At 38.3% G+C, this 27,988-nt stretch overlaps 4 protein-coding genes and 11 non-coding genes across 20 annotated transcripts in view; 8 read left to right on the forward strand and 7 right to left on the reverse strand.

The window, feature by feature from the left end:
* Positions 1-18: 18 nt before the first annotated feature.
* Positions 19-642, reverse strand: LOC110189617 (C-type lectin mosGCTL-1). Its single transcript, XM_020959756.2, has one exon. The coding sequence runs from the start codon at positions 628-630 to the stop codon at positions 76-78; it is 555 nt and encodes a 184-aa protein (XP_020815415.2). The 5' UTR covers positions 631-642; the 3' UTR covers positions 19-75.
* Positions 643-2,344: 1,702 nt separating this feature from the next.
* LOC110189367 (adenylyl cyclase X E-like) lies at positions 2,345-7,920 on the forward strand. 6 transcript variants are annotated; one of them, XM_086833019.1, is made up of 13 exons: positions 2,345-2,846; positions 3,503-3,675; positions 3,732-3,872; positions 3,931-4,090; positions 4,344-5,121; positions 5,184-5,284; positions 5,339-5,681; positions 5,742-6,189; positions 6,284-6,645; positions 6,775-6,869; positions 6,934-7,085; positions 7,148-7,289; positions 7,351-7,920. In XM_086833019.1, the coding sequence occupies exons 2-13, from the start codon at positions 3,577-3,579 to the stop codon at positions 7,884-7,886; spliced, it is 3,357 nt and encodes a 1,118-aa protein (XP_086689145.1). In that variant the 5' UTR covers positions 2,345-2,846; positions 3,503-3,576; the 3' UTR covers positions 7,887-7,920. The 6 variants fall into 6 exon arrangements, with proteins under 6 accessions (XP_086689145.1, XP_086689146.1, XP_086689147.1 ...); XM_086833020.1 differs by having other exon boundaries at positions 3,506-3,675; XM_086833018.1 differs by lacking the exon at positions 2,345-2,846 and having other exon boundaries at positions 3,444-3,675.
* Positions 2,946-3,018, reverse strand: TRNAK-CUU (transfer RNA lysine (anticodon CUU)). Its single transcript has one exon. It is a non-coding gene; the product is annotated as a tRNA-Lys (tRNA).
* A 3,764-nt stretch (positions 7,921-11,684) lies between the features above and the next one.
* Positions 11,685-13,786, reverse strand: Cyp6w1 (Cytochrome P450 6w1). Its single transcript, XM_020959365.2, has 2 exons — positions 12,901-13,786; positions 11,685-12,845 (listed from the first exon to the last, which is right to left on the reverse strand). The coding sequence occupies exons 1-2, from the start codon at positions 13,360-13,362 to the stop codon at positions 11,778-11,780; spliced, it is 1,530 nt and encodes a 509-aa protein (XP_020815024.2). The 5' UTR covers positions 13,363-13,786; the 3' UTR covers positions 11,685-11,777.
* A 359-nt stretch (positions 13,787-14,145) lies between these two features.
* On the forward strand, positions 14,146-14,218 carry TRNAR-ACG (transfer RNA arginine (anticodon ACG)). Its single transcript has one exon. It is a non-coding gene; the product is annotated as a tRNA-Arg (tRNA).
* A 2,358-nt stretch (positions 14,219-16,576) lies between these two features.
* On the reverse strand, positions 16,577-16,649 carry TRNAR-ACG (transfer RNA arginine (anticodon ACG)). The gene has a single exon. It is a non-coding gene; the product is annotated as a tRNA-Arg (tRNA).
* Positions 16,650-16,926: 277 nt separating this feature from the next.
* On the forward strand, positions 16,927-16,999 carry TRNAK-CUU (transfer RNA lysine (anticodon CUU)). The gene has a single exon. It is a non-coding gene; the product is annotated as a tRNA-Lys (tRNA).
* A 1,818-nt stretch (positions 17,000-18,817) lies between these two features.
* TRNAR-ACG (transfer RNA arginine (anticodon ACG)) lies at positions 18,818-18,890 on the reverse strand. Its single transcript has one exon. It is a non-coding gene; the product is annotated as a tRNA-Arg (tRNA).
* Positions 18,891-19,060: 170 nt separating this feature from the next.
* On the reverse strand, positions 19,061-19,133 carry TRNAR-ACG (transfer RNA arginine (anticodon ACG)). The gene has a single exon. It is a non-coding gene; the product is annotated as a tRNA-Arg (tRNA).
* Positions 19,134-20,185: 1,052 nt separating this feature from the next.
* The window catches only part of LOC147643595 (uncharacterized), a 51,601-nt gene continuing 43,798 nt past the window's right edge, over positions 20,186-27,988 (forward strand). Inside the window, exon 1 of the mRNA XM_086833026.1 lies at positions 20,186-20,507. The gene's annotated coding sequence lies outside the window, so the exon portion shown is untranslated. The remainder of the gene's footprint in view (positions 20,508-27,988) is intronic.
* On the forward strand, positions 24,552-24,625 carry TRNAI-AAU (transfer RNA isoleucine (anticodon AAU)). The gene has a single exon. It is a non-coding gene; the product is annotated as a tRNA-Ile (tRNA).
* Positions 24,747-24,820, forward strand: TRNAI-AAU (transfer RNA isoleucine (anticodon AAU)). The gene has a single exon. It is a non-coding gene; the product is annotated as a tRNA-Ile (tRNA).
* Positions 26,147-26,219, forward strand: TRNAK-CUU (transfer RNA lysine (anticodon CUU)). Its single transcript has one exon. It is a non-coding gene; the product is annotated as a tRNA-Lys (tRNA).
* TRNAI-AAU (transfer RNA isoleucine (anticodon AAU)) lies at positions 26,310-26,383 on the forward strand. Its single transcript has one exon. It is a non-coding gene; the product is annotated as a tRNA-Ile (tRNA).
* TRNAK-CUU (transfer RNA lysine (anticodon CUU)) lies at positions 27,022-27,094 on the reverse strand. The gene has a single exon. It is a non-coding gene; the product is annotated as a tRNA-Lys (tRNA).

The following is a 27,988-nucleotide window of genomic DNA, read 5'->3' on the forward strand; positions in this document are numbered from 1 at the left end:
TTAAAAACAATTGTTCTGTTTTATTTGCTTGCACTTAATTCTTTGATAATTTATTGTATCAAGAAAAGGAACCCCTCAATAGTTGGCGTCATCGTCGAACTGGCAACGCTTCTCGCAGACAAAGAAGCGCTGCTCGTTGCACTCCTCGTTCTCCCAGAGCCCGGTGATTCCGTTGATGCCCAGGCAGTGGCGGTTATCGTTGGAGTAGCCGGGCAGTCCGTTCTGGAAGTTGCGGTAGTTGACGGCGCGTCCCTTGCTGAACCACACCCAGGAGTCGGTGTTGGCCAGGTCGGTGCCGGAGGTCCAGAGGGGATCGACAAGCAGGTCCTGCTGGTCCCGGGCGACGGTGTAGAGGAAACTGCGCAGGGCGCGCTGATCCTGCTCCGTGGGGATGCTGACCAGGGTGTAGCCGAAGGCGGCGCAGGTGGCCTGGGCCTGGAACCAATTCACCTTCGCAAAGGTGCCCAGTGCAAACCGGCCGTCTGTCCGGCTGAAGGGCGCGAAGGCCGGAATGAGGTCCTCCTCGGAGGTGTCGTTGCCAGGGACAGGACTAGTCGGAGAGCCATCTAGGTCCGGGAAGGCCCAGGCCAGGCCAATTAGTAGGAGGGAGACCAGAATCAGGGAACGCATATTTCTTAGTTTGTCGACTCCAAGAAGGCAACTCTCTTTATATAGCCCAAACTGCTACTTGTACTAATTGCCCCGGGCATTCATCAATGTCACCGGATAAGCAGCGGGAAATCTGGGCATAACTAAGTACTTTCCCTAAATTGGTTCAGCGCACTTGCCGTTTGCCCCTTGCCATAAATATCGCTCTCCAGTAAATCTCCATTTTAAGCGCTGCGCAAATCCGTTTGCCATTTTTATGTTTAAGTTTTCGCCCGCTAATAATGCCATCCCATCTCCGTCTCCAACCGCATCCCTTCCTTAGCTCCCAAATGCAAGCGCTGGAAATTTATCGAAAAAATGTAGAAAGCATATCTCATTTAACTCTGCTGTCAGCTGGGGGAGTCCGAGGGGCAGACAGAGACGTTATGACGGGTCAAGGATTGCCAATTGCCAAAGCGGAACGGAACCCTCGTCCAACTTTGCCCCACTCAATCTCAGTGCGCATTTCCTTTCGGTGCCCCCTTTGTGTTTGGTGTGTGCATGTTGGCCAAGTGTTTACGAGTCCCGCTGGGATTGAACAGCGGCGAAATGTGCAAACACAGATCGCTGGCTTCCACTCCGCTCCTGCTCCTGCTCCTGCTTCTGCTCCTGTTCCCGTTCCCTTCTGGCCGGAAGTGAGGGGGAAAATGACATGGAATCCGAAATGGTTGCTGCATTGTGGCAAGTGTGGCGTTCCGAGGGCGTGTGCGTAATATGATTTCTGGGAATGGCATCCCATTCTGATTCTAATTCGCATTTGCATTTGCCAATGCTGCAAAACGCATAAAAGACTCACGTTGCGGACAAGGTCATTTATGTCAAGGGACGAAAAATCATGTTCCATCGATGGCTGAAGACCACAGCACTTGTAAAATATATAATCAAGAAAACTCAAGTTTGTAAATACCTTTAATGAGTGTTGTTACAATTTGGTAATTTATCTTTTTGTGAATTTTAGCAATTAGTAGCTGCAATGGTTGAAATTACTCAAAATATATACGATTATAACATGAAAATTGTAAAATCCCAACCATTATTTTTGCAAAGATGAGAATTTGTTGACAACATTTTGCGCAACATTTGCATACAATATACACTACATTAATTATTTAGATAATAACAGATTGAAAAATATTAATAAATTAACATGGGAGATTGATTGATTGGGAAGTTGAAATTTTATATTTCAACATTTAGGACTGCCTTATGATTTGACCAGAACATATTGATTTTCTTTAAGCATATTCTTATGTATTTATGTTTTGAAAAAAATCGAAATCCAAGAATATCTATATATGTATAAAAGAAAGTCGTATCTTTTACACCACTTATAACTCAAGAACGGCAGAACAGATTTGGGTGAAAATTGGTAGCAAGGTAGCTTAGAGTCAGGAGACGGACATAGGACACTTTTAATCGACAGAAAAGTATATCCATCACTGATATATAGTATTTATTACAAACCAATATATCAAGTAGTCGTTCCCTAACAGTTCAATTGAAAACTATAAAATTATTAAAGTCTATATTTTTAAAGGTGGTAATTTGAAAAGTGTTAATTATGTGGATCGGCATTTGAGTATATGGTCCAAAAGGACGACGTGCGAACGAACATCATCATCAACAAATGTATTCACAGAACTTAAGCGAAGAAAGACAAAATATAATAAGAGAAAATGTCCCATTGAGACAACGCGTGAGGACATTGGCATCATACAATCGATTGGCATTCTGAGAACTACAGTGATGATGAAAATTTAGATATTGAACCAATGACGGCTATATGCCGATATTGCAGTGCGTTAAAGTTCAAAAGAGAAACTGCGGGATTGTGATGCGCAAGTGGAAAAGTTAAACTGGATTCATTACTTTTCAAATATAAAACAAAAAAATTCTTTATTTTTTAATCACCAAACGAAATGTTACAAAAACGAAGAGATCTGGTGGCGAAGGGTAGTTTGCCGAGTTTCCTAGTTTATAATAAAGCCTTGAATTTTAAGTCAAATCTATTTCATTTTTATACCATTTGTACTAGTAGGAGAAAATATAAGCAAGAGTATAGCCCTATATATTCATAATCTTTCACATAAGTTTATTATAACTGTATTAAGATTTTATTAAATTAAAACAATTTCATTCATTCAATGATTAGTTTAAAAAAAATCAAAACATCCAAGGGATTGGATCAGCTTTCCGAGGTAAAAAATAAACAAAATTCTATTTTTGTTACAAAATGGTCCAAATCTAAAATTAAATGATGTAATTATTATTATAGAATAATACAAAAAAATTCGTTTCGCCCAACGTGGGGCTCGAACCCACGACCCTGAGATTAAGAGTCTCATGCTCTACCGACTGAGCTAGCCGGGCAATGTTGCGATCAATCTCCAACTGCCCAATTGCTGGTTTAGGGCTGGGGGCTAAGGTAACCAAGAACATACAAAAAAGTACAAAAATATATATGTAAAAAGTATATGAATAAATGAATAAACAAACTGTCAGCTTATTAATTAATCGAATATGTACACTGTTTTTGTATTTTTTAATACACAGAAAGACTTAAAAGCAAAATCGTGTGTTGCTGAACTTCTGCGACATCTACATTTGTGTCGCTCTTGCTTGAGAGTTGCTCAACATGCTCTTGCTTAGGTGTTGTTCAACATGTACCAAGCAACCTTTTCTTTACTTGGTTGCTGCGCAACATGTGTATAGCAACATTTCCGTTTATAGGCCATATCTATCTTCCCTTTACTTCAGCAATATTGCATGGGTGCTAGGTATCTCAGATTCCCACTGTGGCTCAGTTCAATTTCTTATCAAACAAATACATTGGGCAATATATTTTTTATGTCAGCAGACCATTGACAATGTAATCAACCCTTGAGCTAAACAAACACATATTTACTGATTCAAGAATCTTGTTGTGAGATGGAATTTCATCGCTTCAAAACCCGCGGCAGGAGGCGAAGGAGGACATGCACGCTCGACTATGACAAAGAGCGCGTTTGGGAACCAAGCTATCTGAGGGTGAGTATCTCCAAAGACATGCCGCTGATCATTCCTCGAAATTGCGGTCGCAACAGGCCAGATGCAAGGAGCTTCACCTGGAGGAGGAGTACAAGTGGTATCAGGTGCGTCTAATGACCAGTTACCTGGGAGTCTTCTTTCTTCTGCATATGGCTGTCTCCGCAAGCTCTGTGGCAATCCTGTTGCTATTGACCGATGTAAAGGTTTGGCTCTGATAAAGATGGGGCTTAAATTGAGTCAATTTCACTTTTTCAGCACACGTATCGCATCTATCCCGATGTGGCTTTAATTATAATCAATGCCTTTTTATTGCCCCTTGTGCTGAGCATCAATTTATTCGAGGACATTGTGCGGCGACACAGATGGGTATTGGTGTTGTCGTCGGTTCTGGCTACATTTTGCTTAATAGGGGCAGGTAAGTCTGAAATAATGCCGTATTTCCATAAGAAATAGTAAGGGGCTAAGGTTGAATTGCCTTGATTGTGAGATACCGGGTACCCGGTAACAATTTTCCATACAACATTTAATACATCACATTCTAGCTCGGTCTTTCGACTTTGTATATCTTCTGAAACTTTGATGATAGGGCTTTAATCATATAAATAAATATTCATTTAATTGAATTCTTATTCTATTTACATTTCCAGTTTGATTTTATACTTTTACAGATTTGGGATTGGTCACTTATCATTATGTAGCTCACGATTGGCCCCTTAATTCGTCTATGGACATTTACGCCCTTTGTATGATCTACATGTTCCTGCCGATTCCATCCGTGAGAGTGGCTGCTCTCCTTGGTTTCATTGTCAGTGTCCTGTATGTGGCGTACTATATGAAAGTGCTCGCGTTTCTTGCGGTGTACGCCGGTCGCGACATTCAAAACTATGAAAGGATAACAGTGGACATCTTACATTATTTCGGCTTCACCATGATGGGCGTATTCTTTCGTCTCATGAACGACACCATGGTTCGGGCGTCCTTCCTTGACCGCTACCAGTTCATCATGGAGGAGATCTGGTTGCGCCACGCCTTGCTCCAGGAATCGATGCTGCTGGACAATACCTTGCCGCCACAGATCGCCAAGCCATATCAGGAGAGCATTAGAAACAAGATCACACAGTTGGATAGCGAATTGAAGTTCAAGTCCTGGGGGAACTATGGGAGCAGCATGGCCATCCAGATGCATTCCGAGGTTAGCATTCTGTACGCGGACGTGGTGAACTACACCTACCTGACCACGACCCTGTCAGTGGAGACCCTGGTGAAGGTGTTGCACGATCTCTACGGTCGATTTGACATGGCTGCCGCTACCTACAAGGTCCAGAGGATCAAGTTCCTGGGCGACTGTTACTACTGTGTAGCCGGTCTCGAGGACCCTGACCCGGATCATGCACAAAACACCGTTGCCCTGGGCCTTGCCATGATTTTCAACATCCAGGAAGTGCGGTTTGTTCAGCCCAACTAACTAACTGACCAAGACCACTCATCTTATTTAATCTATCCCACAGGGCCGAACGGGAACTGGACATCGATATGCGCATTGGAGTCCACTCGGGAAGTCTCTTTGCCGGGATCATTGGACAGGTAAAGCTGCAGTTTGACATATGGGGTAGGTTATTGGAAGTATAGGAAATAATAGGGGTAATTAGTGATCATTTTGCAGGAGCTGATGTGGACATTGCTAATCACTTGGAGGCCACTGGGGTACCGGGCTCCGTCCACATCAGTGGCCGGACTCTGAGCATGCTAAATGCGTCTGAGTACACAATATTGCCAGGCACAAAGATGGCCCAGGAAGATCCGGTCCTGCAGAAGTATCCGATGAGAACATATCTGGTTGCCGGCACTGTCTACAACCGCTCCCGGAAAAGTCCAATTACTGTGAATCGAGGCCAGTCGGCCATTAACATTAGAACACCGCCAATGCAGGGCCCCGTCGACATTAGCGACTCCATGTACGAAGAGTTGCGTGAGGAGTTTCGCAAGATGCCAGTGGGCGGCTACGAGTACGTCTGGCTATGGTCTGGCTATGATCAAATATTAATATATAACTGTGTTCCTTTAAGCTTTCAACGTATATTTTCATCCAAACGACGAGTCGGAGATACCGCACGAAAGTCGCGCCGAGAAATAGGATTCTTATGCACACAGTTCAAGGATGCGACTCTGGAAAGGAACTATCTGCATCAGCCGGACTATACTTTCAAGGGCTCCGTACTGCTGGCCTGGGTAACTGGTGTTTGCTTGATCTACATTGAGATCATGACCAATGTGTGCTGGGACTGCATTGCGATCAATATGGTAACCTTCATCGTGCTGACTTCCCTCCTGTTTATCGCGTGGTACAAGAAATTATGCTGGTGGAAAAATGGAAATCGCACGGGCTTGGAATACAATAGAATTAGTTGTTTTATATTCAAAGTCTACGAGAGGATACAGCGCAGTTTGTTCTTAAGGATTTTCTGCTACTTGGTCACCATAGCGTGCTACCACTCCGTGATCCTGTTGATAGTGGTTAGTATATGCAGTTCCTAGCCACTGAAGGAACCTTCTTCCTATTGCATTCAGGGATCTTAATAGCTAGCCATTTTGATTTTCAAACTTTCAGTCGAACTGCGATCGGTCAAGGTTTGAGTTGGAGTACATTGAGAGCAAGCTCTTCCACTATGAAGTTAATCTTGACACCTGCTTTCACACGTGGTCCTTTACGAACATGACGGCGCTCATCCTGGGAATGAGCTACACTTTTTCCAGGATTCCGTTCGCTGTCAAGACCTGTGTCAGCTGTATCGAGGCCATCATCTACCTGTTGATTCTGTTTTTCGAATATCAGTTTGTGTTCCAGCACAGCAACACCACGGCACCCTTTTTGCCACCGGAAGTAGCGCACTGTGCCCGCATTATGTTCATGTTAATTACTCTGTACGTGAAAGAGCGTCAGGTTGAGTTCAATGCAAAAACAAACTACAGGTGAGTGAAATAACTTCAGGAGGTTCTTGGGATTGAGATGTAAGTTAATGTAAAGTGAAGGTCTGATCTCTGAATAGGATAACTTCCGTACCATTTATATTGATTCCTAAATCATTACCATCCCCTTAGGCTGAACGTGAGTTTGAAGAACAAACAAAATATGGCCAACGCAACAAACCAATCGATCTTAATTCTCCTTAATAACATTCTCCCATCTCATGTTGGTGAGTAAACCATCACTTCGGGGTTCTGCAGTGACAATGATTTTTGTCTTCTTTTTGCTAAAAGTAACCCACTATCTTGATTCACTGGCCAAACACGAGCTCTACTATGAGAACTACAAAATGGTTTCCGTAATGTTTGCCAAGCTAATGAACTTTAGGATGGATTTGCCCACTTTACGTGTGCTAAACTGCATCATCTCGGAGTTTGACGCTCTGGTAAGGCAATGTCCTTAGAGTTTTACTTTTGACAAGAGTAACTATCGGTTTTCATACCTCAGCTGATTCACTACAAGAAGGTTTACATGGTTGAGAAGATCAAGGTCGTTGGCTGCACTTATATGGCAGCATGTGGCTTGGATTTCTCTCTGGCATCAATGGTTAGAAAAGGCAGCTCTGTGAGAATTTCGCGCTTCATGGAAAGTAAGCTAATTAATTACAATTCCATTATGAAATCACTTATAAATTTCAATTTACCGTCAAGGGGCCCGAAATAGTCGGTTCCTTACGGAGGAAGATGAGGATGACAGCCAGGACACTGTGGTGTTCTTGATGACAACCTTTGCCTTGGATCTGATGCGAACCCTGGCCTCGTGCAACAAGGCTTACGCGGAAGCGCCCTTCGATCGGTATTTGTCAAGCACCCAGATTGGCATCGGGATCTCCAGCGGCGAGGTCATGGCCGGGGTGGTGGGCGCCTCCCAGCCGCACTACGACATCTGGGGCAATCCGGTGAACATGGCGTCGCGGATGCAGTCGACGGGTCTGCCGGGTCACATCCAAGTGACAGAGGAGTCCGCCAAGATACTGATGAACTTTGGTATCAAGTGCAATTCGCGTGGTCTCACTTTTGTGAAAGGACGCGGCGAAATTCCCACATACTTTGTGGCATTTGATGAAAAACTACACTTTATTTCTAACGAAACGGAAGGAACATCACCTGTGACGCGTTTCTCCAACTTGGATTCATTGGATGAAGATGTCGAATCGTCCAGTAGTTTTACTGAAATAATTCTATAAGTTATGTATACATTGAAATATATATTTTGTAATTTACTCGCCACTTTTTGCCACTATGTTTCAAGTTTAGACACGAAGCTATATATTTATACCCTTGCAGGGTATTATAATTGCAAAGTTTCATTAAGTTCAAAACTGAGAGACTAGTTTGCGTAGAAACGGACAGACGGACAGACGGACAGACGGACATGGCTAGATCGACTCGGCTGTTGATCCTGATCAAGAATATATATACTTTATATAGTCGGAGGTGCCTCCTTCACTGCGTTGACTGAAATTATAATACCCTGCAAGGGTATAAAAAAAATAAAATGAAAGCAGGCATTATTGTATTGTTTTTTGACCTATATATAAAAAATTTCTATTGTATTGATTGGTAGTCATCGAAGTTCTATCTGCAAGGGTATATAAACTTCGGCGTGCATAAGTTAGCTTCCTTTCTTGTTTAAAATTAAATTTTTCTTAGATGAACGGATTATGACTAATTAAAATAAATATTTATTGTAGGACATCTAGTCTAATATAGTTGATTTATATCGATCTAATACATATATTGGATTATATTTTAATTTGAAACAACAGTGTAATCTTCAACGTTGCCACAAATGCAGTTGTTCCAGCTTCTTCCTTGTTGAACTCGCGCAATTAAATTGTTAAACTTGTTGACACAATGACATGATCTATTTGCATTGGTTATTTGTCTTTGGTCACTGGAAAGGAAAAATTGCAATTAAATGGGATGGCTGATGCAGAAGCCAGGAGCCAAGGACCCCTCCGACAGCAGATAGTCACGCAGAATGGATGCAGCTAAGGTTCCTCGGCTAAGGCCATTGAATGCCCCTGCTCCTTCGTCAAGTTAATTTATCTCTTTGTTCGAAAGAAGGGAACTGTTGGATATTTTCTCAGCACATAAAACGAAGGTCGTCAAACGTTTAGCTTTGTTTTATGGCGAGCAAATACATCTTAAGACCCTCAACTTGTCCTTTTCGAAAGTTCTTCATGACCGCTTAGTTTGCTTAAAAAAAGAATTAACAAACCAAAGTGGTGTGAGTCCTGAAATCATCTTTGTAAGCTATACAAATATAAATGAAATATTGAAATTTCTAAGCTTCTATATGTATACATTTTATACCTTTTAAATTATTATTCACACGGATACTAATGGATGAAACGCGAACTATATGGTGGGATAAAAACATACAATAAGTAACTTAATTCCATTGGTTTCTAGTGAATTTGTTTAGTTTGTCTTCGGAAGTTTCTGCTGCAATATAAAGCTCCTGTCAATGACTTTTTAAACTAATTTACTTGGAACCTTGTCAATTTTTTCTTCCTACTCATCTCCGCGACTGAGAAATCAGTGTCATCTAGATTCTATAGCATTCCGCTTGCCCTTCCTCTGTCTTGGGCTAATGTCCCCATCAGGGCAGTCGCCCAGTTCCTTAATTAACAAATTCCTGATAAAGTACAAGGATACGGAGGGGTAAAAAGTTTCCAGCTAATTAGAAGACCAGCAACAAAAGGGGGAAGCAAGCAATTTGCGAGTTTATTAATTTTATGTCGATTTGCATGCAATTTCCGGCTCAAGGCGAGCTCTTTGTACCAGTTTTAGTTTCGTTATGATGCCGGATCCTAGGGTAATCTCTGGCAAGAAGACATTTATCCGATGCCTAATTAAAACTAATGGCCAACCAAGTCAGCAACGACTGTCAGTGGCAGCAGGTGGATCTCCCCCAGTTGAGTGGCTTTCCTTGTTCGATTCGACCTGGATGAGCTGCAATTCAATCGGAAGGGAAAGCCACTCCCGCAGAAAGGTGGCAAAAGTTATGCAATACTCGCATAAAAAAGCAGCACGCGATTTTCCGATACGCCGCAGGGAGAAGTCGCTTGCAAATCCGCCACGAAGGTCAGTCCAAAGTCACTGCGTTGCGTGCCACGCATAGTTTGCCAGTGCCCCTGGCAGTGGCAGTTGCAGTTCCAGTATCACCCTTAAAACAAGTCAACTGTAAATTGGCTTAACTGCAGTTTATCATTAAATTTGATGTCAGTTTATTTCACGTTGCGTTTCACGAAAAGCGTTGCATCTCGTATGTGAAAGTTGGACGTGACTGAGAGATTTCCATGGCCAACGTGAGTGAAAACGTCTTTGGGAAAATTCTGCGTACTGGTGTTCTTCAAATTGCAAAGGTTGTACAATTTGTATTAAAATCAAAATTAATATAACTGTTAACTGTGAACAAATATTTGGATTATCAATTTGCAATACTGCAACTATTAAGAACTTTGTCACAAAATTAGTTGGTTTTAACTCTGATTTTCAAACGATACAAATTCATAAAATTGCACAAACTATTAATGCTATTGCATGTAATATGAATGCTGTGGTAAAATCGATCAATAGTCATTGGAATTTCGATCAAAAAAGTTACAATGTTAAAGTTGTGCAACAACTACAATTATATTGAGTGTATTTGGGTATTTCTCAACCTTTTTTCTATCAACATTTGTCTTCATTTGGGTGTTGCAAAACATTTTCTTAGCTTAATTTTGTATTTTTTTCTTATGTCTCCGACCTTTTTTATTTAAGATTTTCAAAAATTAAATTTGGGTACGAGGTATCATTTTTTCCTACTTCTTAATATATAAGTTTCGGTTTGTTTACACTTGAATAAATGTAACATATTTAGCGTATGTTACTAAAGTCTGGCGACTTTTTTAGAAAATTAACCGGAATCTATAGTAAAAGTGACTTAATCTTGTTTTTATGTGTGTGTAAATTCAAATAACTTGATTTTGATCGTTAAAGGTGACTTAAAAATCACGCTTGGGGAAGTAGTATAAAAGCCACTTTAAATTTTATATAATAGCAAAGAAAAATAAGCAAAAAATTTTGGATTTCTTTTCTAGACACAATTTTTTTGGATTAAATTGTAGATAATATAATATTGAGAACATGTAAACTTATATATATACATAATATATAAATTAAACTTCTAACAAAAATTAGAATGCCCTGCATATGTATAATGAGTGGCAATTGCGCTTGTTTAATTGTAAACAAATTGCTAATCTCAATAATCTTTATTGAATATACTATATATAGTTATGACATATCTGATAAACAAGTTTAAGAAAGATATTAGCCTAAGCTCTGAATAATTAGCTATTCCTTGCTGTCCTCGGCGGCAACCGGTCATTAGGCGCCTCCTCGTCCTCCTCTCCGGCAATTCCCGCCAACTTCCTCAACGAGGTCTGAGTAAATTGACAATCGCATTAAATGCGCTAAGTGCTTGCAGTGAGAGTGGGAATGAGTGTGTGCTTGAGCACAAGTGGTGTGCTTTGGTGTGGGGCAACAACAAGTCGCGACATGGCCCTTACAAGGACTCCGAGCTCTGGACCCAACAGCCGTTGAGCAAAACTTTTTGTAGTGTAACTGCTGTGTGTTGCAGTTTCCACAAAGCTGCTGCCATCATGACATTTCCTCTCAAGGATAATTGTTCACGGGGCGTCCTTGGCTTGTCACACGGATGAAGCTTTTCCGCATCTTTGGGAGGTTAGGTGGTTGTGTAAACACAAAGCTGGTCATAGATATAAACGTTTGTGTGATACCAAAAGCCATATCCTGAGAAGTGTGACAGTTTTGTATTTGATATATTTATTGTATTGAAATACAAGAAATTTAATCAGGAAATTTAATAAGGTATATATGCTCCTAATAAGAGCACGTACTTTTAAGGTAAGTATCACAAGTTTTAGTTTCCTGACTTTAAAGCAGATTGCAAACTATAGATAAGAAAGTCGAATAGAAATCCTTTTATTCTTTGGAATAACGCTTTATTTTAACTGGAATAAAATTTGAAATTGATTCTATTTCATAGAACCGAAACTTCATTACCCCGAAACCTTCTCCAGTCGCAGGACAATGTCATCCTTGGAGGCAACCACCGGACTGCCAGGGGCCCACTCAATCGTCTTGGGGGTCTGGTCACAGGTGTGGACTCGGTGCTTGCGCAACAGGTGCACGAGGCCCAGCTTGGACTGAAGGAGACCCAAGCGCATGCCAATGCAGTTGCGCGGACCCACGCCGAAGGGCATGTAGGCATCCATGTTGATGTTGTGTCGATTCTCGGGAGCAAAACGATCCGGGTCGAACTTCTCCGGCTCCGGCCAGTACTGCGGGTCACGTTGGATGGCCAGGGTGGACACATAGACGGATATGCCGTGTGGCAGCTCCATGTTGCTGTGCGGACTAAGGGTGAACTTTTCACCCTCCGCGGGCTGTGAGCACTCGCGCTCCGCGTATCCCACAATCGGATACATTCGCAGTGTCTCGTTGACCACCTGCGACAGGTAGGGCATCTCCTGGATGCGCTCGTAGCTGACATGATCCTCCTCGCCAAAGAAGTCTGCTATCTCCTGGCGGAGGCGGTCCTGCAGCTCCTCCTGCAGGGCTAATTCGTACAGCGTCAGCGTCATCGTGGAGGAGCTCGTCTCAAAGCCGGCTGTCTGGAAGACGGCCGCTTGGGCCACCAGGTAGTCCAGGTCATTGGTCTGATGGTTCTTCTCCGGATTGGCCGCCGCCTCCTTCCTCCAGGCCAGCAGAATGTCGATGAGATCGTTCCGCTTTATCCCAGTGCGCTCTCTCTCGGCCAGCACAAAGTTGATGCTGCTCCGGATGAACTTGGTGGTATCCTTGGAGAAGAGCTTCACGCGGGCCAGCGAAGCCAGAGCCGGCAGCATAAAGATTATGGCAAAGTCAATGGCGCGGCTCAGCGAAACCGCGAAGATCGCCTTGTTGTGGTGATAGAACTCACTCTTGGGGAGCTGCAGAGCGTTGGCCTCCAGCCCGAAGGCAATAGTGGCGATCAAGTCGGTGGTGAACCGAGCGCACAGATCCTTGATCTGGACATTTGAGCCGCTGCCCAGACGGTCAGCGCTGTCCTCCAGGTTCTTGCCAATCTACAAGCGAATGTTCTTCAAGTACTCAAGTGTATGGTCTAATTCGAATTCTTACCTTCACCATGTGCGGATACATCTGCTTGATCTTTCCGGAGGTAAAGACCGGCGAGATCTTGTTCCTTAACTCCTTCCATGTCGGACTGCGGGCAAAGAAGAGGTTGTTATGGCCTAGGGCATCGTGGTGGGGATCCGTTCGGAGCACACGATTGTTGAAGTACTGAAACTTCTTCACCATCACCGTCTTGATCAACTCCAGATCGCGAATTACCAGAGCCGGACGATATGCCAGATAGACTCCCACGAAAGGCTCCTTCTCGCAGCCCGGGGCCTCGTGGAACTTTTGAATTTGCTCAAAAAAGGGCACCCGACCCGTTAGGAACTCTCGGGTGCATCCCAAAAGGGTCACCGGACGAATAAACTTCACCCCGCGGCTCTGCCAGAAACTGAAAGCTCGCCTCTGCCAGATGTAGAACACGATCGCCAAGGTGGCGAGCAAGAAAAGGAGCTCGTTCGACATGTTGGAAGCTTCGACTGCCGGGAGCCACTGTTCGACTTGCCAGGCCGCTAGGGGCTTTTAAATGATCGCTCGAAGCTTTTCTAATATCAAAATTATATAGGGTTAATGCCAAAGCTCAGATGCTTTAAGAATATTATCAGAAAGGCAAACGCTGCAAACTGTCAGCACTCAAAAAAAAATATTTAAATCATTCATAGTACAAACATAGTACAGGGAACTGCGTGAAAATTAATTTGCAAATAGTATTTTGGTTTATCTAAACTATTGGGATATTTTTTCGAGTGTACGTGACAAGGGTGTTTGAAATGCCATTTAATGTTTGACTAGGCGAATATAGCCAAACACTATTTCGCTTAGGCTTCATGACTTTGCAAAAAAGCTGAATGAATTGCGACTCGAGTCGTTGCGAACTCTGATTCCGTTTGATCGAGTCAGCGTGCGCTGGTAGATCTATCCGAGCTCCGAGGGAACACCCTGGCCACTAGAGCACAGAGTAGATCGAATATCAGCTAGCGTGTGTTATCAGCTTCATTTATTTTGATTACAGGTTTTCTTGCCCAGTTCAGGTTTTTGTTAGATGCCGGCAACACCTGATGATTGTTGGTAAACAATGAATGGAAAACCGTTCCGTCCCATTGAACAACAGTTCAAGAAAACGGGTTGTGTCAACTCAAGTGCATCAAAATTTACATTGTTTATCTATAAATAAACTTACAACTCTGAATATTATAGTCTCTGGGGCTGTGGCAGCTCACGTAGGGCTTAGTGAATGCCAAATCCAACGGTCCTGTGGCGCAATGGATAACGCGTCTGACTACGGATCAGAAGATTCCAGGTTCGACTCCTGGCAGGATCGAATTTTTTTTCTATTTAATATAATGTAAAATTAAATGAATTCACATATTTTCTTGATCGCCATCAGGTACCGAGTCGACCTAGCCATGTTTGTCTAGTAAAATAGTTTTATTAGTAAATATATATGTACATAAAAATTCCTAACGAATATATTTGATCAGAGAACTGTCTTAAGAACTAAGAGAAAATTAAAAAAAATTATTAAAAATTCTTTATTTTCTATTATTATATTTTCTTTAATATATACGTTGGAACCATATGGACCATCGGAAACCTTAAAATCATAAGGTAAATGATTTAAAAGTTGGTATTACTTCGATGTTTTTCATCATATATATTTGCAATATAGAATCTATTACAAATTTCTATCCAGATATATAACTATTTTTTACAATTTTAATATATTTGTTAAAGTTTAACCAAAACCGAATTAAGATATATATGTTGAATATTTTATGTATTTTCCTTTAGTTTTTCCTTTGCGAGCTACAAGGGAATACAAACTTCGGCATGCCAAAGATAACATTCTTTCTTGGTTTTTATTCGCCGTCCCCAAGTAAGTTTAATTTCTTGGTTGGTACTATTTCAGTCAGAAGTTTGCAACGTAGTGAAGGAAGCATCTCCGACCATATAAAGTATATATTCTGGATCAGCATCAACAGCCGAGTCGATCTAGCCATGTACATACGTCTGTCCGTCCTTCTGTCCCTTGCTACACAAACTAGTCCATCAGTTTTGAAGCTTTCTGAATGAAACTTTGAAGTAAGTCTTCTATGTATATACTCTTACTCGTATGTATGTATGTATGTCGGATATAGATGCCATAGGAACGATCGGATAATTTTTAAAAAAAATATTATAACTTTTCCAGTTCTCAGTTTTCAGATTTTTATCAAATTGATATATAGCCATTATATATTTATCTAGACTTTTGTGTAAAAATTTATGAAAATCGGACACTATAACATATATGTAAGTGCCATACAAATGATCGATTTTCATAAAATTGTACACAAAATTGTAGAATAATCTAAAATGGCTATATCTCAAATTTTATTAAATTCTGTTAAAAATTAAAAAATAATATAAAATGTATCAGTTGTTATTATTTTTGTTGTTGACCGTTTTCCCTGAAAATTTCTTTATTGCGTAGATTGATCTCTGCAGAAGCAGGCCAAAAAGGAATTCGAAAGTTAACGGTTCATAGAAAAAGGATATAAGTAAAAGAATAGATGCACCTACAGTGTAATATTTACACATAATAAGTTTTCGTCTTAATATTAATGCTATTAAAATTTAATATTTTTTAGTGACAATCTCGTAAGTTACTTTATTAATAGTTAAAAAATTTGCTTAGGTATCGATGAAGGCTTTCAATTGGTTGGAATTGAGTTTATTAAGCTATATCTAAAATAAATAGACATATTTTCTTTTGCTTTTAATATTGTCCTATGAACCCTTATCTTTTGTTTTCGTCTTCTGTTTGTTTCTGAATAGATCAATCTAAAATAGATCAATCAAAAAAATTTCATGGAAATCTGTCAAAAACAACAAGAATAATAACAAAAATAAGTTTGGCGGTGAAAATAATTGTGAATTTGTGTAAATACTTTTGACTACCCCTGTATATATTTACTTAAAAACTACCATTTCAAAAATAGCGTAGAACAAAAAATTCAAATATTTGAAAGCCCCAGATGGAAACCAGGGCCTCGACAAACATCAAAGAGGTGAGGATAAACAAAATTGTATTTTAACATCCGAATGTAATCAAATTAATTGATTAAATACTATTAAATATCAGAAAATAAAAAGTGAAAATGTTATAGCAAAATAGAATTTCCATGTCAAATTCTGAATTAAAATAAAAAATTGTTACACATATTTTTAATAATGCATTATAGCAATACAAGAATAGAAACAATTGAAATGATTAACTGTGAGATACCCTAAAATTTTGCATAATTTTTAAGGAAAAATCCGTTTTTCAGTATACAATGTATGTTACTAGAAGCATTGTGCGTACATTAAAATTACCGAGGACGTGCTAATTATAATCGAATTGATAAACACAAATTAAGCAGGGCGGAAGGCAGGGGATAATGGTAAGAAATGTTTATGTTTCGCAACACCCCAGTAAAGACAAACGACGGTGGGTACCTCTTGAGGAACAGCCCTTGATGCTGCAAAGACAAATGAAGCCGTTGCAGAAGTTACACAAAAACTTTATTTCCTCAAATTACTCCATATATATACATATTTATATATAAATATAAAGATTTATATTAATTTGGTTGTTCCCCATTGGTACAGGGTATAAAAAATAAGAAAAGAATTGTATGTTGTTGACAAAAAAATTCGATCCTGCCAGGAGTCGAACCTGGAATCTTCTGATCCGTAGTCAGACGCGTTATCCATTGCGCCACAGGACCGCTGTTCGGCCAAACTCGCATTAGTCATCAACTTATACAAGCTTTTATAGAGAGAGCTTTTACTGAGAATGGGTCGAGATAATGAATATTGGTTTACAATGAATGGAATATGGTGCTTTATTTTGTTAATTTGCATATTATTTGTTTTGTTATCAAGTTAAAATATACATTTTATTCTAGCGTTTATGTTCGCTTTTACATTTAAAAGCTCGATCTAAGTAAAGAGGGAGTTATGGTCCCTAACTGTACACTGTGTTTGGCCAGCTTTCAAACATGTGCCCGGCTAGCTCAGTCGGTAGAGCATGAGACTCTTAATCTCAGGGTCGTGGGTTCGAGCCCCACGTTGGGCGAAATACTTTTTTTTGTATTTCTAAATAGTTCAACTACACTCCTGTTCATAATTATACGACACCTATGAAATTTTTGTTTCAGCGGTCGTAGGAGAATGGAAACACACAGTAGATCAAAATAAAGTATGACGAATAATAGCACAAGGAGTTGTGCACAAAATGCGCTATTCGTATCCTTGCTTGCATCACTCGTTTTCAAGTAACGGTAAAAAATGCACACACGCCCTGATTTAGGCTACCCAGAAATTGTTTCAAAATGATACGACACATTTCTTTATTTTTGTTTACAGCTAATATTTTATTGGTTTAATTGTTTATAACTAAATATTAATAGTTTATAACGGCGCCTTGTGCTTTTCCCACTTCAAAAATTCTTGTAGGCATTGAATTTTTAAGGTTTTTTAAGATATTTTGGTCCAAGAGAGACCATTGTCTTAAAATTTCATTTTTGAGACTTTTAACAGTCTGAAATTTGTTGTTGTTGGCGTAAACCCGCCTGGCTAAGATACCCCAGATGTTTTCAATCGGTTTAAGGTTAGGAGAGCAAGCCGGCCAATCCAAAACATTCATTTTATTGTCATTGACGAACCGTTGCGTCTCTTTGCATTCGCATTATCCTGCATAAAGACATAATTTTGGTCCTTATTTTGATCCGAAAATTACAGAGGACGATCTTGTAACACATTTTTGTAGTCTGGACTTTTAATTTCTGAGCTTGTAAAGCACAGTTCAAGCGTACCAACCGCATGAAAGGTTCCCCAAGCCATACCTGATCCGCCTCCAAAATTGCATGTTAGGAACATAAGGGGATCCTTACCCAAATCAAGCCAATTAGGACGAAACCCATCTGGGCCATCAAGATTACATTTTTTCTCATCAGAAAAAATTATCTAAAATGTGAAATATTGACAAAAACCTTTATAACCAAAGTTGAGTTAAAATTCCATATTGAGGTCCAGTTTGTTTCCTAATTGTTTTCGGCAAACTGAAGTCGTGCTCTTTTGGGCTGCGGTTTTAATATCGGAATTTTTTTAAAAACTACTCTTACAATATTTTCGGAGCTTAGCAATGTTCGTCAGATAGTCCTACGGGACACAGGACGACTGCAACACGCAGAAAGTGAGGCACACGATGAAAAAGAATTGCTTGCATTGTTAAATACTCGACGTTTGTCGCGATCAGATAGCTCCGGCTTTCTTCCAGAGCTACGCCTGACACCGTACCCATCCACATTTTTCAAAAATTTGGTAATAATACAGCGTTTTCGACCCATCAGCCGGCATATTTGGCTAACATTAAAGCCAGACTCGTTATACGCCTTAATTTTTCCCTTCTCTCCTTCGCTTAATAAGCTACCATGCGGCATTTTATTAAAAAATGAATAAAATATTTAACAAAATTATAAAAAAACCAATAAACACTAAACCTTCCTCTTTAGCCGAAATAATTGAAATGTGTCGTATCATTTTGAAACAATTTCTGGGTAGCCTAAATCAGGGCGTGTGTGCATTTTTTACCGTTACTTGAAAACGAGTGATGCAAGCAAGGATACGAATAGCGCAATTTGTGCACAACTCCTTGTGCTATTATTCGGCATACTTTATTTTGATCTACTGCGTGTTTCCATTCTCCTACGACCGCTGAAACAAAAATTTCATAGGTGTCGTATAATTATGAACAGGAGTGTATATCACTGATTAATTTGGTGCATTACAATGAATCTCGAAACAGAAACTAGAATACGGCTCGAATTATGTATTAAACTTAAAAATAGAATTACAAATAAATATATAATATGTATATATAAAAAAGTTTCTTCGATCCTGCCAGGAGTCGAACCTGGAATCTTCTGATCCGTAGTCAGACGCGTTATCCATTGCGCCACAGGACCACATGTCTACATGGCATCAAAATGCCCAGTTTTCCCTTCATACTTTCAAGTTGTATAGATATATAATTATTGCTATTATTAATAAAATAATAAGATTGAAATTTCAAATATTATTCGGTACTGTTTAGATTTTGTTAAAACAAAGAAAGCTAAAATAATGTGTAAAAAATCGATCCTGCCAGGAGTCGAACCTGGAATCTTCTGATCCGTAGTCAGACGCGTTATCCATTGCGCCACAGGACCGCTTGGCAGCCCATCATCCAAAGTGCTCAATGTAGCATGAAAGCTTTTCATTTAGGTACCTACTACACTATCGACTTTTTTGTAAAGCAGTATGTAAGCAGTGCGACGTGTCATTTATGCTAAGTGATGTTTACATGATAAATCTATTATTTAAATAAAATCCTAAAAAGAAATGCTTTTCACTGGGCACTAAATACTTACATTGCATTGTAACACCTCGCTTTCCAAAGAGAATCAGAAGCTTCCATACCGCAACAATCATTGTCACGCACAGTGACTTCTGTTGTAAAGCGTGGTAGCAAAAATCTGTAAAGTTCTCAACGAATTTTAACTGGGTACGAAAATTATAAATTTTGCCAATCGACTAGACAGGTCTTCTTTAATGCTCTCCAAACTCTACTAAAAAGCATTTTATATAATAATAATAATAATAAATAATAATTTTCTTTTTTTAATAAAACTTTTTAATTTAACACTTTAAAATTTAATCAAAAGTTTGAAAATCGTGTACTTTTAGAATTATTTGTTGGGAATGTCGGTATACTTTATTCATACATATTTTATTAATTTATTATATTATTTAGTCAAATATTTTCATATGTACATAAGCTTTCCATGTATTAATTGTATAAGCATCAAAAGACTAATCTTACATCTATTTGTTTTGTAAACCCACCTAAATTGTACATAGTAGTCTTATGTAATTAGATAAATACTTTGATTTACAATTTTTGCACTACCCTAAAGGTAACCAAGTCGAAAGCTTTAAACCAAAATTGTAAGGCTTAAATCGGTTCAAAATTATTGTTAAACAAATCAGTTGTATTTACATAATTATATAAATAAACGGTAAGTTAAATTCCAAATTTTATATATTAAATTATCAAAATAGTTTAGATAAAAATTATTTTTTATTCCTTCTAATTTATCAGGTATAATTTTTTTAGGTAAATTTTTCGAATTCAACTTGTGATCTATTTTGTCGCGGAACTCGTTCTAGTCGCCCAGTGTGCGACGCCAGCCCCAAAGTGCCAGCATCGAGGGCGAAATCAGTGGGTCTCAGTCGTTCTTAGAGCTTCCGAGTGTGCAGTTTGGCGGAAAGCGGATTGTTCACAAGCTAGCGTGCGCGGCAAACGCTAAAAGTGGAAATCAATTAAAAACCAATCTGTCGAAGTAGCAAAAGTTCTTAGTTTTAGTACATTCTGACCCCTTTGCGCTCGGTTATAAACTTTGTGTGAAAAAGCTATCAAAATATTGGCGATTATTTTGCACATTTGTTCGTGTGCGTGAGTGCGTATGTGTGTGAGTGTATGTGCAATGTAGAAACGCATAACACAAAGTGGCGAGTGTAAACAGTATTTGTGTTCAGCTCCGGTAAGTTGCAGCTGAAAAGCCGTAAATCAACAGAGGAGCTTCAGTCTCCTCCATATCTTGTATGCTTCTTACTAGCACACACACATGCAAGCAAACATATTCCGGCTCTCTTCCTCAATTTGCCTATTCTGTTTTCACATGCTTTTTTGTTTTCATCGTCTGCTTCGGCTCGAGCCCCGAAAGAGCTGGCACAGCGTAAGAACAAAAAACAAAGCGACTGGGACAAGCAGACGCCGTTGTCGTTGTTGTTTCGCCTTTTCTTTTACATTATTTTTGTTGCTGTAGTTTCGTTCTTGCTGTTTGTTTAGCTGCTGATTCTCCCTCCATTTACATACACACACATGTGTACGAATGCGGTTGTGTTGGTTCTCTTGTTCTCTCCCTCTCAATCTATACCCGCTGTTTCTCCACGCTTTTCTTTCCCTTTGTGTTTCCATAGGCCTCCGTTGAAGAATCGCCGCCTCTGCCTCTGCCGGCTCCGCGGCTAACTCGTTTAGCGACTCAGTCAATGCTGTTAATGCAGGTCCACACACACACACACACTTATGTACATAGTCTGCACTGTGCGTCCAGTACTAAAAAAATAGGTTTATCTCTAGGGTATCTCAAGCTTAAAATATATGTACATAGACCTGGCTTCTTTGTTTTGTAAAAAGTTCCCAGAAAGTCTGTTTAAATCGTCTTTCTGTTTCTTAATTAATTTCCAAGCAAATGTTTTATTGTCAGTTTAGAATAAGTTTACATATACATATATTTACTAATATCTTTAACGTATCCTCTAACACGCGTACATCCGAAATCATTTCCAATATTCTTCATGCCCTACTTTGGCAATGTCTTGATTTTATATTGATTTTTCAGAGCTGTTTTATATTTGAGATACAAAATCTTCGTGGATATCAGGACAATTATTTGGGGACTTTAATTTCTTTTCTACAATCACTGTTAAATTCCCCGATAAAGTTTAACCAAATGATCATATCCTAGGATATATTTATACTATCACGTAACTTATCTAAGGGTAAAAGAATGATGAATGATGTTTATTGCGAAGTAAAGCTAAAAATGTTATTGTATAACACACATACACACATAGCTCACTCCGGTTTATTGCCGTATCTCTTACTTCAGTTGGTTACATATTTAAAATCAGCTGTTATTTAATTTGACAGAAAGTTTCGGTTCCTGGTAGTGCTTTGCATCCACATGATAACATCAAGACTATTTCTACAATTAGCATTAACCTTCTACTTTATTTGTTCGAAATTTTATGGTTATGCCATATTTTGAATAAATGTAGTCGGAACAACAACAATCAGAAGAAAAGAGAATCTTCAGGCTTTGTTTTAGTACTTATTTTTGTTACGGTAAAGTCACTTGCAGCTTTCACTTATTTATAACGTAAGGATACACTACCAATTAGAATGCTCTAGGATTTGAAATGTTTTAATGTTTTTATTTAAAATTTCGTCCGATACCACAATTTCCGTATTATACTTTTAGGCACTCGTATAAGTTTGGAATATTTCATTCTCAGAATTCTTACATATTAATAATAAAATCGCAAAATCGGTGCTCCGAAATAAGTAGGTTTGCATTAACATGATTAATGGAGAATAAATAATGTTTTTTTTTTTTAATAAGCTGGTTTAATTTCATTGTTTATACAGTTAAAGTGTGGTAAAATGAAATTAACAATGATAATTGTTTAGGTAAAATGTGACAACGAAAAAAAAAAAAAAAAAAAACAATAGATAAATATTAAATTTCTGCTGCTATTTTGCTTTATATAAAATTACTTATGAGAATTAATAGAAATTTTACAGTTCTGTTTATTTAAAAAACAACCAATTAACGTGTTTGGGTAAAAAAATTCCGGAAAATATTCAGATATTAACTAGATAAGAAATATTCTGTAAAAATGCGTAATAACTAAAAATGATCTATTTTACAAGAAAGGAAGCTAACTTCGGCACGCCGAAGTTTATATACCCTTGCAGATAGAACTTCTATGAATAAAAAACCATACAATACAAATTATATATCTTTGTGTTAAAAAACAATGAAGTAATACCTGCTTTCATTTCATTCACCTATACATATTATATTTGCAGTTTTACATTCACTGATTTGCATTTTTCCTCCACATCAAACGATCGCTTGTATGGCACCTATATGATATAGTCGTCCGATTTTCATGAAATTTGCCACAAAATTTAAGACTTAAATTAAATGCCTATACCTAAAATTTGATGAAAATCAGTTGAAAACTGAAAAGGTTATAAATTTAATTGTATTAATTTCTCGGTCGTTCCTATGGGAGCTATATGATAAAGTAGTCCGATTTTCATAAAATTTTATGCAAAACTGTAGAGTATAGTAAAATGGCTATATCTCAAATTTGTTCCAATTCTATTGAAAACTGAAAAAGTTAAAATTTTTTTTGTAAAAATTTTCCGATCATTCCTATGGCAGCTATATGATATAGTCGTCCGATCCGGCCCGTTCCGACATATATACGAGTGAGAGTATATGGAAGGCTAACTACAAAGTTTCATTCAGATAGCTTCAAAACTGAGAGACTAGTTTGCGTAGAAACGGACAGAAGGACAGACGGACAGAAGGACAGACGGACATGGCTAGATCGACTCGGCTGTTGATCCTGATCAAGAATATATATACTTTATATAGTCGGAGGTGCCTCCTTCACTGCGTTGCAAACTTCTGACTGAAATTATAATACCCTGCAAGGGTATAAAAATATCGGTCTGTCCTGAGGGTTTGGTTTTTAACGAAACGTAATATCAAAAAGCTGTGAAAATACTACAAACGATGTTATATTACATACTTTTTAGCTTGTTTTCAATGGATTTCAACTCATGAATGTTAAAAAATTACTTGAAATAGCTTTATTCCCAGTGGGATTGTGGTTCGAGAGACAAGTGCGTTAACCAACTATTTGTGGCTCTTCCTCAAGCATTTTCTCCTTTAAATCAGAAGTACAACATTTTAGACCGTTCTGCTGGTGTGGATCGGAAATCCAATTCCTCTGTTATAGATTCTTCCAGTTTTTTTTTTGCCCCATTAACCTGCCGGAGTGTGGTGATGGTGAAAACGGGTCTTGCTGCCTGAGAGCCATAGTCGTTCATTTTGGTTGCAACTTCGCCGTTATACTCTTCAGCGGATATTCGATGAAAGCGAAAATAGCGCACTGAGAATGCTGATGATGCAGGGCTCTCGGCGTGCGCTCTGCCAGAGTCTAAAATGTATCTCGTAGATACATATCTAAAAGCTGTCACATAGAAGGCAGCTGAACCAGACACTGGCAACTAAATATATAATTCGCCGCACCAACACTGCTGCGCTCCCGTATAAATATCCCGCCAGTGTTTGGGCCGCTTGCAATTTCATTTTCATTGCAACTTCATGTCCCTGACATCAGACCGAATGCCTGTCTGCCCGCCTTCTCAGCGCCGCCGTTGCTGCGGCTGCCTTGCAATGCTGCAACATTTTTTGCTGCCATCTCTTGCAGCTTTTTGCGCTGTCTGCCTGTTTCCACGCTCATTCTTCCACAATTGCAAGTTGTCGGACGAGACGGCCTATTGAAGTTCATATGTACACATACATAGGTTTGTATGTGCATATTGCATGTGAGTTTGTATTGGGCTGAGTTGGGGACTGCTCTCCCTAACCTACACCACAGAAAGCAAATTGCGTCGGTTCGTTATTATTCGCTTTTTAGTATCTACGCGACTTGCAGTGCTCCTTTTCTCTCTCTCCTCTGCCTCCTCCGCGATTATTTTTTATTTCTTCATTAGTTTTCCTGTCCTCTGCATGCACATGGCACAATATGTGTGAAAACACGATTCATTGATGCAGTTTCGGAAAGACGTGTGGTCTACTTGTACTGTATTATTTATTACCAAAAAGTGTTGTCTTCTCGGTTTCAGTGATAACTTACAGAAATAAATTATTGATCGTGGCTAATTATCATTGGGGTAAGCTTAGTCGGAAAAAAACTTACACGCCCCCCTTGTCAACGCAGGCCCATTAGCTCAGTTGGTTAGAGCGTCGTGCTAATAACGCGAAGGTCGCGGGTTCGATCCCCTCATGGGCCAAAAATATGTTTTTTAATGTGGCCCTCTGATACAAAATAATGTATTTTTATTTTTACTATCTTTCAAGATAATGAAAACTAATTTAATTGTTTGCAAGTCCTGAAAAAGACTTTACCAGCCAGGCCCATTAGCTCAGTTGGTTAGAGCGTCGTGCTAATAACGCGAAGGTCGCGGGTTCGATCCCCTCATGGGCCATTATTTTTCCTTATTTGTTTTTAAGGACCAGCTTCAGGTAGTTTTATATATTTTTTTTTTTCAAAAATCGACAGGACTCTTGCAATTTGTTATTAGACATATCAGTTCCAAAGTTAAAAATTAATGGTGTTGCATAAATAATATAATATATTTATGTAATTTATTTTTTTTTTATTTTAAAAGATCTGACTTAAATTGTAATATCTACTCGAAATTAAAAGAAATGAAACATTTCAGAACACGTATTCAATTTGTATATCCTTGCAAGGAATTATAATTTCAGTCAGAAGTCAGACGACTATATCATATAGCTGCCATAGGAATGATCGGAAAATGTTTACAAAAAAAAATTTAACATTTTCAGTTTTCAAGAGAATTTGATCAAATTTCAGATGTAGACATTTTTATATTACTTTACAATTTTGTGTAAAATTTTATGAAAATCGGACTACTATATCATTAATAGCTCCCATAGGAACCATCGAGAAATTAATTCAATTTAAAATTATAACTTTTTCAGTTTTCAACGGATTAGTCAAAAATTTTGAGTCAAATTTTATGAAAATCGGACGCCTATATCATATAGCTTTCTTTCTTGTTTTGTATTGTTATACCCTTGCAGGGTATTATAATTTCAGTCAGAAGTTTGCAACGCAGTGAAGGAGGCACCTCCGACCATATAAAGTATATATATTCTTGATCATCATCAACAGCCGAGTCGATCTAGTCATGTCCATCTGACCGTTTCTAGGCAAACTAGTCTCTGAGTTATGAAGATATCTGAATGAAATTTTGCAGTTAGCCTTTTTTATATGGAACGCGCTGGATAGGACGAATATATCATATTGGAACTACAGCCTTTTTAATTTTTTAACATATTTTTATCTAATTTTAGATATAGCTTTTTGTATTATTTTAGAATTCCGAGTTTAAATTTATAAAAATCTGATGACTATATCATATAGTACATAGCTGCTACAGAAATTATTTTTAAATTTAAAGGAGGATGTCAAACTGTACATATATATATAATTTATATTGTATTAATTATTAATGTCTGAATTGTAATCTTCAAGGGTATACAAACTTAGACTTGCCGAAGGAAAGATCCTTTCCTTTTTTTTTTTTTTTAAATTTAGGATAGTATATATATTTTATTAACTAAAAAATCCAGTTCTCTAAAACCCTATTTCTTAAAATAATTATTTATATACATAACAAGCAGAGTGATTTTCAGAAGTGTACATATGTACTTATATACACATATACTTAAAAAGATAATCTTCTGAATTTAAAATAAATATATTTCAGATTGGCGTTTATACAGCCCGGCTAGCTCAGTCGGTAGAGCATGAGACTCTTAATCTCAGGGTCGTGGGTTCGAGCCCCACGTTGGGCGACTTATTTTTTTATTTATTAAATATAATTTAAAATCAAAATTTGTTCTACCGCATTTTATTTTCGCTTTTCGTTTCCTCATAATTCAACAGGCCCATTAGCTCAGTTGGTTAGAGCGTCGTGCTAATAACGCGAAGGTCGCGGGTTCGATCCCCTCATGGGCCACATATTTTATTGTTAAATAAATTTAAGTATACGTTTTCGAAACTATGGTTTTTCCAGTGCCAAAAAAACCATGTTTACAAACCATGTGACAAAGCTTTAGATTTAACAAATGAGTTCAAAAAAATACATTAACAATTTATTTAAGAAACTAGTACATATTTTATCAAGCTTTAATTTTATGCAATTTCCTTGACCCCCTAAATTCGAATCCAGGTTCTGGTTTGGTTTTAATTGATTTTGGACTAGAGAATAAACTAAAAAGTACTAATAAGTAGAAACTTCAAAACATTCCCGAATCGATTTCTAAAATATGTTCCATTTAACTCTTATTTCTTAACTTGAAGGAGTAACACTTTGATTAAGATTACAAAATATAAAAAAAGTGTATTGTGTTTTTACATTTTCTTTACACTTAATATTGTTTACTTATTTCCAATCGTGGAAAGAAAATATTGCAACTGCAAATTCATCTTAATTAAAGATATACAAAATTCCAAATTCAATTACAAAAAAATATTGAAAATTACAAAGTTTTATTTAAAGGAAAATGTGAAAACTTTAATTGAACATTTTATTCGGTGTGCGAATAATTGTAATTTAATTTATATCTATTTAGATATGTATAAAATATTAGGTTTCGCCCAACGTGGGGCTCGAACCCACGACCCTGAGATTAAGAGTCTCATGCTCTACCGACTGAGCTAGCCGGGCAATTCGCGGTGCTCTGGTCAGACTACACATATGGTCTCGAAGGCACTGAGAATATTGCACACGTGGCAGCCGACACATTAATTTATTTTTAGCCTCGTCTAGACACTCTTTAAAGCTTCTCCCTTGTTCTCGTCGACTCTAGTACAATCTTTGAGAACCACTCGCTGTTTATGTCCCTATCGGCTGTCCCTGCCTCTTCCTTTCGTCCTGGTTTGAGTAATTGTTTTCTGGTCCCTCGGTGGATCCTATTGTCTAGCTTGAGCCAATTTTACTGCTTCCTAATGGTAATGATGTATAAAATTACGCGCCTACCTCAACTTAAGGGAGTCGAGCAGTAAAGGCCTTGAGGGAAGTGTTCATGGCAGCTCCACTTTGCCACAAAATATTAAAAGAGAAACAATGTGCGAAAGGAAACAAAACAGAATGCACAGACGAAGAGGAGTAGGAGCAGTGGAACGAAAGGGAGCTGTGTGAGACCAACAAAAGGGAGTTTGCACACAACGGCATGGCGCATATAATCAGACTGGCAGACAGCATATTGTACCCTACAATCTAGACTGAAGGCCATATGCTTTCAGAGCGTCAAATATTTATATTTTAAACCAACTTCAAAAAAGTCGATGTATATGGTATAATGATTATATCAAATTAAAGAAAAGCTAACTGGTGTTATAAAAAAACATTTATACATATAAAAAATTCGGTTAAAAAATAAGTTTAATATGTTTGGAAATTGTACATATGTACATATCAAATATAAAATTGAGTATACTATAAATATTCGTATGAATTTATGCTGAAAAATAAATATATATTTACGTATTTATATGTATTGTATTTAAATATTTATATATGTATTGTTTTAAATTTACAGTTTTACTTTAACCGATCGTT

This window comes from Drosophila serrata, unplaced genomic scaffold, assembly GCF_035046125.1.
Source record: "Drosophila serrata isolate PLE 108 unplaced genomic scaffold, ASM3504612v1 contig_267, whole genome shotgun sequence".
NCBI classification, from domain to species: domain Eukaryota; kingdom Metazoa; phylum Arthropoda; class Insecta; order Diptera; family Drosophilidae; genus Drosophila; species Drosophila serrata.